The 11,179-nt window shown below is 34.4% G+C and overlaps 1 protein-coding gene across 3 annotated transcripts; it reads left to right on the forward strand.

The window, feature by feature from the left end:
* The first annotated feature begins 470 nt into the window (after nt 1-470).
* Nucleotides 471-10,986, forward strand: LOC117107782 (hydrolethalus syndrome protein 1 homolog). Of its 3 annotated transcripts, none has more exons than XM_033249555.1 (11): nt 471-576; nt 1,464-1,572; nt 1,870-1,929; nt 2,557-2,645; nt 3,875-4,026; nt 5,202-5,257; nt 5,842-5,990; nt 6,819-6,879; nt 7,326-7,392; nt 8,903-8,984; nt 9,484-10,986. In XM_033249555.1, the coding sequence occupies exons 2-11, from the start codon at nt 1,473-1,475 to the stop codon at nt 9,652-9,654; spliced, it is 987 nt and encodes a 328-aa protein (XP_033105446.1). In that variant the 5' UTR covers nt 471-576; nt 1,464-1,472; the 3' UTR covers nt 9,655-10,986. The 3 variants fall into 3 exon arrangements, with proteins under 3 accessions (XP_033105446.1, XP_033105447.1, XP_033105448.1); XM_033249556.1 differs by lacking the exon at nt 471-576 and adding an exon at nt 638-657; XM_033249557.1 differs by lacking the exon at nt 471-576 and adding an exon at nt 865-884.
* Nucleotides 10,987-11,179: the final 193 nt, after the last annotated feature.

Genomic DNA, 11,179 nt, shown 5'->3' on the forward strand with positions numbered 1-11,179 from the left:
CTTTCTTTTTATTAAATTCACCGCTGCCATTGAATCTCCAAAAAACAAGATACATGAGGCCTTTTCCTAGGCCTTTAAAAGCATTTAACCAACCCATATTCAATGTTTACATTCACCACTAACATTTTATTTTTATTTTCTCCACCATCTAGGTGTTTTTGGCAAAACTATTTACTAAATAGTTTATAATTCCATATATTTTTTTCGCTCTCCTCTCTGATGATCTTTAAAATAATAGTTTCGCGAAACATCAAGGTGTAACAAAAATCTCTTTAAACAGGCCTACAATCTAGATTTAATCTACTTGTATAAATGGTAAGTTAGATGACATAAGCCTAACTAGGCAATGAAATTATTTGATCAATCTAATTTTCTGTTGAAAGATAATAGCTTAATTTATTATAAAATGTAAAGCAATTGTGTTTTAGCTCGGACTTAAAAAATCCAAGTGTCAAGTTTTCATCAAAAGTTTTTATACGCATGCTCAGATACGAAGAACCAATGGAAATAGCATTGAAATTGGCGTATTAAAACAAAACGGTTGGTTGCTCGGAGAGAAGAGAAGTCTATCGTGAGGTAATTTATGTTATTTATAATCCCTTTTTTGTGTAATTTGAATTTGTACCAAATGAAGATTTAATAGCCTGTCCCTTGGCGGTAATTCTCCTAGGCTAGGCTACTGAATACTAATTTAGGTTAGGCCTTTAGCTGTCTGTGACCCGTCTGTGTAGGGCCTAGCTAGCTAGCTAGGCCTAGGGCCTAGGCTAGGCGAGTTAGGCCCGGGAGGGAATGGGCTAGCCTAGTAGTAGAGGGAGTACTGCTAATTTAGAGGGAGTACTGCTAAACCCTAGACTAGGCCCTCTATCCACGGCACGCCAGGCAGGGTAAGGCTAAGCTGCTTACAATATGGCCTACTTACAGTTTTTTCAAGTCAGCATTGTTGTATTGTTATTGTTGGTTTACGAAGAATCGGTTTTTTTTGTACGCCTTTTGGGCCTATTCCAGCAGGGCCCAGGGGCACCGATTATTTAGTCCTAGCTAGTAGCTAGAAAGGTAGGGCCTAGCTAGGCCTAGGCTAGCCTCTAGGCAGAGTGGCGCAGTAGCAAGCAAACCCCACCACTTACCCATTTCTCCCATGTGTGAAAAGAAGCATAAAGTGCCAAGTGCTAAAAGACCCAAACAAACAAAGTGCACAGGGATTTATTGAAGCCCAACCAAGCAATTAACAATAATAATCAATGTCAACACGGTACCTAATTACTTTAATTAAAAAAAATTGAAAATATAAAAAAAAACTAAAGCAAATGCTCTAGCTGGTTAGGCTGTTCTCCCATGGCAATCAGACTAGGCTTGCGGGAACTCTGAAGTGATAATGCAATAATTCAACAGCATAGGTAAGCCTATACTCATTAGTTCAATATCTAATAATTAGATGTGTGGTGTTTTTTTTTTCTTTTCTGCAGTATTTGTTGATGGAAGGACTGCATTTCACTGAAGATGATATTAGAGAACAACTGGAGGCATTGGGGTACCAAAATGTACCACCTACAAGACTTAAAGAATTTGCGAGAGGTAACTTTAGAATGTGATGATGATGATGATGATGATGATGATGATGGTGGTGATGATGATGGTAATTTTGTGTTGAAGTCTTATACTATAATTCACTCTTTTAGCAGCTCAATATTTCACTAAGACCCATCATCATCTTCAATAATTACAGACATTTAGATACTAGCATAAATATACCATAACTAAAATACTTGAAAATACCACTCAAATGATAACTACTGTGTGTTTAGTACATATTTCGTACATTGACCATGTATTTTTATTCAAAGTTGTTCATTGTTTTTTCCTTATATATAGATTTAGAGAAATTGGTAGAACATGAGCAGTCATATAGAAATACCTCTTCATCAACTACAGGTAAACACTTCAGCTAAATTATAGTGGTTTTGAATGCATTTATATACACACATTTTTATTAATTTGAAATAGAAATGTTTGTTAAAAAATATGTAGTATGATTAATTACTTCTCCAAGCTTACACAAGCATTTATTGCAAAAGTGGGTCCACATTCAAAATTGGTGCTATTACTTAAAGACAGTGACCAGATGGTACACCTGTATTTGCTCAGAAATCTTTAAAATCTTCAAATTAAGAAATAATATTTGAAATTAGTTGAAATGAGCATAATACAAATTGCAAAAAGTAAGTGAAGCTTTATTCAAAAATTGAAACTACACTATTTTCTTTCCACTATTTTTTTTTTTTTTGTTAGGTAAATAAAATTAATTGCTAGTTTCACACCTAAACCCTCATTAAATTTTGGAGCCTCATGATAAAATGAACTGTTTACTTTTTTTCAAAAAAATCTATCATTTTTCCATGAAAAATGAAAATAATGATGATCAGAAAGATTGTTGTGAAAGCCTAAGAATAGGTGGAAAAATAAACACCAGAAGATGTTACAAAGACCTATTTTATTACTTTTACTTCTTGGACGTGAAACTAACCATTGTTTTTGTTTGGCCTCATTTGTCTCTGGTAGATACTGATGGATTTATAGATCCCTCTACATCAAGGAAACCACTTGAGTCCAATTCAAGTACCCATGGTTATTATCAAAACCCATCAACAGTGAGTAATTATTGTTTTTTTGTAAGGATAAAAAAAAATTATTGTTTTTATTGACATTGTTAATTACATTAATGATAAAGTCCTCTATACACTTTGTAAAGCTGATAAATATTATTATTTGCTAAAAATAGAAAAAATCAAATTGAAAATGTGCCTCAACAAAATGAGTTGTGTTGTACACCAATTTGATGTATTCAAAGAAAACATTTTGATGAAATTTGCGTTTTCAGTGATGTGTTTAATACATATATTTCACGATAACAAAGTTTATTGTGTTTTTGATGCACACTTTGTAAATCTGTTTTGCAGAATTAATAGGAAAACCAACAAAAAAATTTATGAGTTTACCTTTAGAGGCAATTTCATAAAATAAAGTACTATGTTTTCAGACATATGAATTTGAAAATGTTTGTATTGATAATAAAATATGGATTTATAGAGCGCATAAAGCATCTATGCGATTGACCTTTTTTTTTCAGCTTTAATGCCTACTCCTTAAACTAGGTATTCAAGTAGAACATGATTCAAACACCAAAATAAAACATATGTCATCACTCTAAATAATCAGTAACTAATTTTTATGGTTTGGTAAAACAAGATTTTTTTTTTTAGGACACCTCACAAAGTATTCTTTTGTGCTTTGCTAAATTTATATGTAGGCAACCTTGAAGGATAGGAGTGTTTTTTGGTGTGAATCACACCAAGGTTATCTCATTAAGTCGGAAGACTTTTTTGCATTAGGCTCCTTCTGGTGGTGAGTTTTGCAGTACACCGGGAGGCAATCACTTCCAAAGAATGTACTGCACTCTTTAACATGCACCCGGGCCATAATGCACACAGGACCAACGGTTTAAACATCTCATCTAAAAGACTGAGCTACCGTAACTTACATTTCAGTCCTCCTGCTGAAATACAATTAAGAGCAGCGATTGGAATTAAACAGGAGACCTAGCGATCCTCACGGTTCATCGCACAAACAGTGGCTATCACTAGTTTAGTCAAATGAGTTGAGCCGCTCCCGCTTAATGCATGGGGTTCCTGAATAATGACTGATTTTATGCCTACCATTGTTTTCCTGAATAACTGAGGCTTGGCTTGCGCTTCATAACCGCAAGGGAAAGGCGCGATATAAATACCCAATACCAGTACCAGTTAAAAAAAAATCTGTCAATTTTTTTTTTCATAAGTTTGGCATCCATTTCATTTATAATTGATTTTCTTTCTCACAGGAGTACCATTCACAGTATGGCAAGGAAAACGAAACAAGTTTACTACAGCCATCTGATGAAGCAGCTCCTATGGCTGTCCGACCAAAGGTGCGACCGAAGAGTATCCTGAAGGACCCTCCGAAGAGACCAGCTGTCGTACGAAAAGTTCTAAGGTAAGTGACATAACAGATTGTGCCAATGATGCTCACAAGAGATTAAATACAGTTGAACTTGCCTAAGTTGAGTATGGCATTAAACAATTGTTTGACTTAGGTAAAATTTGACTTACAGATTGGTAATTAATGGAAAGCACAACAATTTGGCATGTAAAATTAGATTGACTTAGAAATTATTTGAGTTAGGCAAAGTTGACCTACTGTAGGAAAGTCTTACTGTAATACAATATGTAGACTTGCGTTAATTATTTAAATAATGTTTTAAAATTTACTATCTCATCCTTTCCCAATATTATCACTGCAATTGCTCAAAAATTATTTTAAATGAAAAAAATTGTACCATAATATTTTTGTAAAAAATATGATATGAATATGTGCATTTTATTTTATTTGACAAACATGTGACATGCCTAAATATGGTCATGGTGACATCACATCATGACCATATATAGGCACATCATGACTAAATATGACACACAGCCATTTTTTGTCAAGGAACATTTGATAGTGTGAATAAAGCTTTGTGGACTCTATTACAGTGTTAGTCATATTATTTATTATTTATTTCTTCTTTAACCTGGGTGGCTTGTTCAGTGTTGAACACTACTCTCCCACAGGGCCCAGGATCAACAGTCCAGCATTAATACCTCAGCACTCTTGACTGCCAGGGGTTTGAAAATATAGTATTAGCAACCACCAGACTTTTCAAACACTTTTCCAAAGCACGTTGAGAGTGCGTATGTGATCAGATTGACATGTAATAGATGCTAATAAGAACTACAAACATCTTAGCTTTACAATGGTAACAAACACTTTATTCAAATCACAATCTTTGACCCGTAACAGTAAAATGAAAATGACTCACTTTTGGAGATTTACGCAATTTCGCTCAATGTAACTGGTATAATCGCGATTTTGTGAAAGACATTAAAACCGCTTTGCTTAATGTAAACAAACACGGACGCCCAAAAGAGACATCAACCAATGCTACCATACATGGCATCGCTAGGCTAGTCTAGGCCTAGCTAAAGAAACATCACTATCTAAAGATAATAATAATAACATTAATAATCAGAAAACACAAATTGCAAAAATAGAGCATGTTATGCATGTCATGTCTTTGTAACATCAGTAGCTATCTAAACAGTATCTGTGATTCTTTTTTTTCTTAGGAAAAGGAATGGACAGGCTGAGGTGTTTCATGAGTCCATTTCAGAAGGTGATACAGGTATGTCACTGATTATCAATTGTGACCCAGCTCAATTTGTTTTTTAAAAAGATTGCTTTATGAGATTTTTTTAGGGGTTTTCACTAGAATTAAACACAGAATCTTGGGAATGAATGCAAAGCTCGAAACTATCAAGCCACAACTCAGACTTCATGGTTGTAATTAAAATCATGACATAATTTGCCAGGATGGAACCCAGTACTGTGGGTTTGGAAGAAGAGCACCTCAACCACAAAGTTACAACTTATTCAATCAATATATTGCTTCTGCAGCCATCGTATAGGCCGGAGATGAAGTTTGGATTTATTACTCCGAAAAAACGGATACCCACATCGCATCAGAGTTTTATTGACTGACCTCTGACCACTGCTGACAGTTAGAAAACTTACCGGAAATTATGTTTAATTAAACTCTTTAGGTGTAAGAACACTTTAGCTAACTTGACAACTTGAATAACAGAATTTATGCAGGCTCAGTTTTATTAACATGTGAATATATGTGAACATAATATGGTACTGATACTTGTGTATATCAGAAGCTGTCATTCTTTTGTTTTCAATGATTCTCTCAATTTTCTCATGAAGGTGAAATGTCAGCAATTAATGAGAGGCTGGCCCAACTTCCTCTCAGTGATCAAGTCAACGACTCAGATTTCTATGCTAAAAGTGAGACAGATACATCAAGCATTATCCATGATGTATTACCCAGGAGGCCATATTCATCAAGAGATCTAGTAAGACAAATAAGCAATCAGCGGTTTAATTTCTTAATGGTTTTTTGACATTCTGATGATTGTGGAATACTGTATAGTAAAGTAATATAAGTTTATCAGTCAATCAATCACAACAGTTTAAAGTTAGGATGCGCCCTGCACAATCCTGATTGAATCAACAACATAGAATTTCCCCAAAGAGGTAGTAAACACTGCCCCAAAAAACAACCTATACTGCCCCATGTTTCATGACCCCTGCTCAAATTTCCAGGGTAGTCTAGTTGCATTTGTTTTTTTTTAAATTCACATCTAGCCTGGGAATTTCCCTAAACAATACAAGTCGAGTGGCCGAGCAGTAAGGTAGAGGCGCCCTCGCCCAGGGATGGGTTGGTAGAACCAAGTCTTCTCGGATAAGGACTTAAAATGGTGGTCCAATGTATACATCTCTGAATCCTGTGCACTTTTACAGAACCCATTACATCTTTCGGAAGAGTAGGGTGTTACCCCTTCTGTTATGGTTCATTTCAGCCCCTGTTATTGTGGAATGATGTGAACATGTGGTTGCTTTAAGCACTTCTTTACGGCTGCTAGGTAGTCATGGACCACGCCAATACACAATTCAGCACAATGACGCTGCGAGTTGTGGGTTGTTCTACCTTTACCCTTTTTTTTAACACACACGTTTTTATTAAGAATAATATGCTTTATTATTTGAAAGATCAGCCTTTTTCGGCGTTATATTTGTTCAACGATGACATCATCATTGATTTTGTAAGTTAATCATAAATCAACATAAAATGGACGTTGTCCTGTATCGATAAATTATGTTGTAATTTTTGTATTTTTCAGTATTCACACAGGCCAGCTGGCGATGAAGTAGGTGTATACAAACCACATTTACCAAGATCATGTAAGTCATACATTTTAATAACAAATTTTCTAAAATGAAATGAATATTGCTTATATAATGTCAATTTGTTAAATTTATATAAATATTTTGACTCCACAAAATGGAGTATACAAAATATATTTATTTAATCAATAATTAATTGCATAGTCTTTAGATGAAAAATTATTATTATTATCAATGTTTTTTAAAAAGTACTCTATTGTTAAAATGTTGTTCTTAATTGTTAAATTTTGATTATGTTCATTTCATGTCAGTTCATGTAGGGGACCCATATGGAAATGCTATACTTTCTTTTTTGTAATTTAAGCTTTTTCCCGAATATTCTCTTTTGTGAATTGATCATTTCATATTCAGTTGTTTCTGTTTCATATCTTAAAAACCATAATTGAAAAAATTAAATCAGATCAAATAAACCAAGTAAGGTTTATGGCATTTTTCTTTTTTAGTTATCCGGCCCTCATCTGTTCAAGGTAATTTCAAACGACACAGTAGGAAGACAGATCCTGTCACAAGGTATTCAGTTATAGGATTTACTCATCTGTAACCATTTTTCATTCTCTGCACAACCATGTATTAGAATTAAGATAAAACAAGAACACAAAAGTGTTTTTCTATGCACAGATGACTTTGACATCATTACACCCTTTGATCTTACTGTCAAAAGCTATCAACTACAGGTCTCCTCCAATTAAAGACCACTTTCCTGTGGTCCCACATTAACAAATGTCTTATTATTATTATTATTATTATTATTATTATTATTATTATAATTATTATTATTATTATTATTATTATTATTATTATAATTATTATTATTATTATTATTATTATTATTATTATACTTATAATGGTCACATTATTAAGAAGACACAACAATAATTGTTACTTAACCAATATCCTGAGGCGCGTGGAACGGAGAGAGTAGAGAAAACAGTAGAACTTATACATACTGTTTGTGGTGCTGAACTAATAATAATAATTCAAATAATAAAACATTAAATAGTTAAACCGTTATTAAATTTTTAATTATTGGTCATGTTGTAACTTCAGCCGTTGTCTTTCAAACCATTTAAATTATCGTAGCAAAAAGTATAAAAACTAACTTGTGTTTTTAATGAAAGTTAATCACTTGTAAATTATAAATGCTTGAAAATGTGTAGTTCAATGGTTTGATTGAATGTGTGTGGAATGGGAATTGAATATATGGCGTAGACCTATGTTTAAGAAAAAAATACAAAGTATAGGCCTATGTAGGCCTAAAAAAAAACAAAGGTTACTTTGTATTTGGTCACGGAGGGCTATATCTGAGGATTTTTCAAATGAAAGATAGGGGGTAGCTAGCTACCCTATTCTCCCTTCTCCCTCCATGACTGGATCCGCCAATGATCGCGCACACAGCAAATCTATTATATTATAGATGTATCGAGTTTAAGTGGATGGTGGCTCGTTTATTGCTCGTCCCGGTAGAGTCGGTGTCAGTATCAGATTGACTGCAATACAATAAACTCCTACTTGTTTAACTTTGTATACCACAAATTGTAGTTGTGGTCAGCGAATGTCCTTATAATTATCTAAAAGTATTTACACTGAAGAGTTATCCTTTACCACAAACCACAGAAAGCCGTTGAGTTCAGCCAGACTAACATTCATATAAGCTTATTTGGAATATGAACTGGAATCTGGGGAATTCATGTTGCAATATCGCACATGATCTTAAATCGGCTAATACTATACAATTTAATTTTGTTTTTAGTGTATTTTAATATTTAAAGGCCTGGTCATCTCCAATGAGTATGGACTATTCCATTGTTAATCATGCCGTGTTGCCCTTGTCGTCCGCAAAAAAATATACTTTAAAAAAAAATATATATTTCACAAAGCAAGTGTGCCAACATGCCAATTAACAATTTTTCATTAATTTAAAATCATTATTACTGGTGGGCATATTGTGTTCACAAACAAGGTATTAAAAGCACTGCCTTAAGCTTTTAAATGTGTGTTTTTTTTTGTTTTTTTTTTGCAGACACAAAATGTACCAATCAGAATGGCATTCATTCAAAGCTCCAGGTGAGAAGAACCGCAAAGACCTCAGATGGAACATACGGGTAAGAAATTTTGATAAATTGTTTGTAGCTATGCTTTTAAAATGATATTAAAATGTGCCTAGATTCAAGCAACTGTGTGTGTGTGCCCCAAATCATGGAAATCCCTTGCTTTCCTGGTTTGAATCCCATTGTTGCATTCCTCTGTTTTTTTTTTCTTGTTTTTTTTTCTGGAGGGCCATAATGCACTATCTTATGGAAGAGATCTTCTAGTCCTTCATTTCATGTACATTATCACTTTCACTTTACCTTCACCTTCACATTGTTGAGACATCATTCATGTATCATAAAAAGAAGGGAATAAAAATTATCAATTATTATGTGTATTTTTTTGGGTTATTTATTGTCTGTATTGCCCTCAGATATTGTATAATTTGTTGATCAAAAACTTATTGATAAAAATAACCATGTTGATTATTTTTATCATTATTTTGATATTTATTTTTATAATTATTATTGCTGTTACACTAGTTTAACTGACTGAATTGATATCATTCCACAGGAACGTATGATGTATAAAGACAACCCAATTCTTCAAAAAAACCAGCCTCGTGTTTACGTTCCTAACTCATACCAGGTACCCACCGACAAGAAAAGACAGGCTCTGCGCTGGGCCGTGAGAACAGACTTGGCCCACAGACAAATGCCGCAATCATCTGCCTTTCAATTCTGAATTGATGACATGACACATCATCTAAAAATAGATTGTGCAATTTCAAAATCTGCAATCTCTGCAGTCAGTTGTAGTGTTAATTGTCTGGGTTGTGGCCAACACATGATGATGATTTGTCATGCAACTGCTTTACCTTGGAATGTGCATCAGAGAGTACAACAACCTTATAAAGCCCTGATTTCCCTAGAATCGCTAGACACTGTTGCTGACACTCGGCAACAGCTGTGTAGTAAGAATCTATGCCTTTATTTATAGCTCTATCGACCAGCTAAACAGTTTAAAACCATTTTTTTAGAAATCTGTCCATATTTGGGTAAAACAACTTTGGAATTTGAACTATCAAAAGCAAAGTAGTCTAGTCTATTGATTCTAAGTACTGTATATGCCATCAGATTGACTATAAACTATGTACCAGCTAGCTGAAGCAAGCAAGGGAATTATTTATATTGCAAACTTGACACAGTAAATTTGTACCATTGGTAGGACCATATCCCGGATTGTCATGGCAGAAGGTGTGGGGGATAGAGGTACACAAATTGGGACCAACTAGGGCCAAGGGGCAGAGCTGGTTGGATTTCAGCTTCGTTTTTTCAGTAACCAGCCTGTGGCAACTTACAGTATGCCCTAATACTGTCCTAACGATATAGATTGCTGGTTAACATGCCAGCGGTTTGAAAAAATAGTATCAGCCACCGCCAGACATTTTAGCAAATTTTAACACTTTTCCGAAGCTCGTTGAGGGTGTGTATGTGATCAGATTGGCATGTAGTCAACACTACAAGAACTACAAACATGTTAGTAGTTACGGGCACAATCGGTGCCCGTAACGGTAAAATGAAAATGACTCACTTTTGGAGATTTACGCAATCTTGCACAAGGAAGCTGAGATAATAGCGATTTCGTGAAAGTAAATCAATACCACACAACGCTAATGTAAACAAACAAATAGCGAAATGGCGGGCCACACGCGTAGGTTTTGTAATTAATTTTTGCGGGCTGCAAAAAATATCACTGGCAGGCCACAGGCAGCACTTTGCCCACCTTTGGTTTATATAGTGTTATTAAAATATGCAGAGCTTCATTTGCTGAAAATTGTGCTGCTCAGTAGTATCTGCAGCTGAACAGAGGCATGGAACTGCACCTGTACATTGCTTACTCATTCAGATCTAAATGGAATCAGTGGAGTGTGATGAATATCTTTATAATAATATGTTCACTTGAATATACAGTTCTAATGTAGGATGTGTAAATGCAAGATGTACATATGATTTTTCTATTGTGTGTGTGCGTACTCTAGTTTTTTTCAAATAAATACTGTGGAGGTATTGTACATGTATGATTTTATGTCTATGTCACATGGACCAAGGATTGCCAATATTGTAGTGAAATGTATCGTTCTCAAATTTTAGCGGCAATTTATTTCTGATGGCACAACATAGGTATTCACACAAATAAGCCATTTCATAATCTAAACTGTACATGCCAGTACTGTGTGTGTGTGTGTTTATGTCGATTGACTTTGATA

The sequence above is a fragment of the Anneissia japonica genome, unplaced genomic scaffold, assembly GCF_011630105.1.
Source record: "Anneissia japonica isolate Jap-2015-1 unplaced genomic scaffold, ASM1163010v1 scaffold287871_len1641731_cov197, whole genome shotgun sequence".
Classification (NCBI taxonomy): Eukaryota; Metazoa; Echinodermata; class Crinoidea; order Comatulida; family Comatulidae; genus Anneissia; species Anneissia japonica.

Bases quoted from the DNA above. Each gene is read 5' to 3' on its own strand.
- LOC117107782 (XM_033249555.1), top strand. From the start codon at position 1,473: ATGGAAGGACTGCATTTCACTGAAGATGATATTAGAGAACAACTGGAG. The intron at 7,393-8,902 runs GTATTCAGTTAT...TTTTTTTTGCAG, and splicing joins AAGACAGATCCTGTCACAAG to ACACAAAATGTACCAATCAG. The intron at 8,985-9,483 runs GTAAGAAATTTT...ATCATTCCACAG, and splicing joins ACCTCAGATGGAACATACGG to GAACGTATGATGTATAAAGA.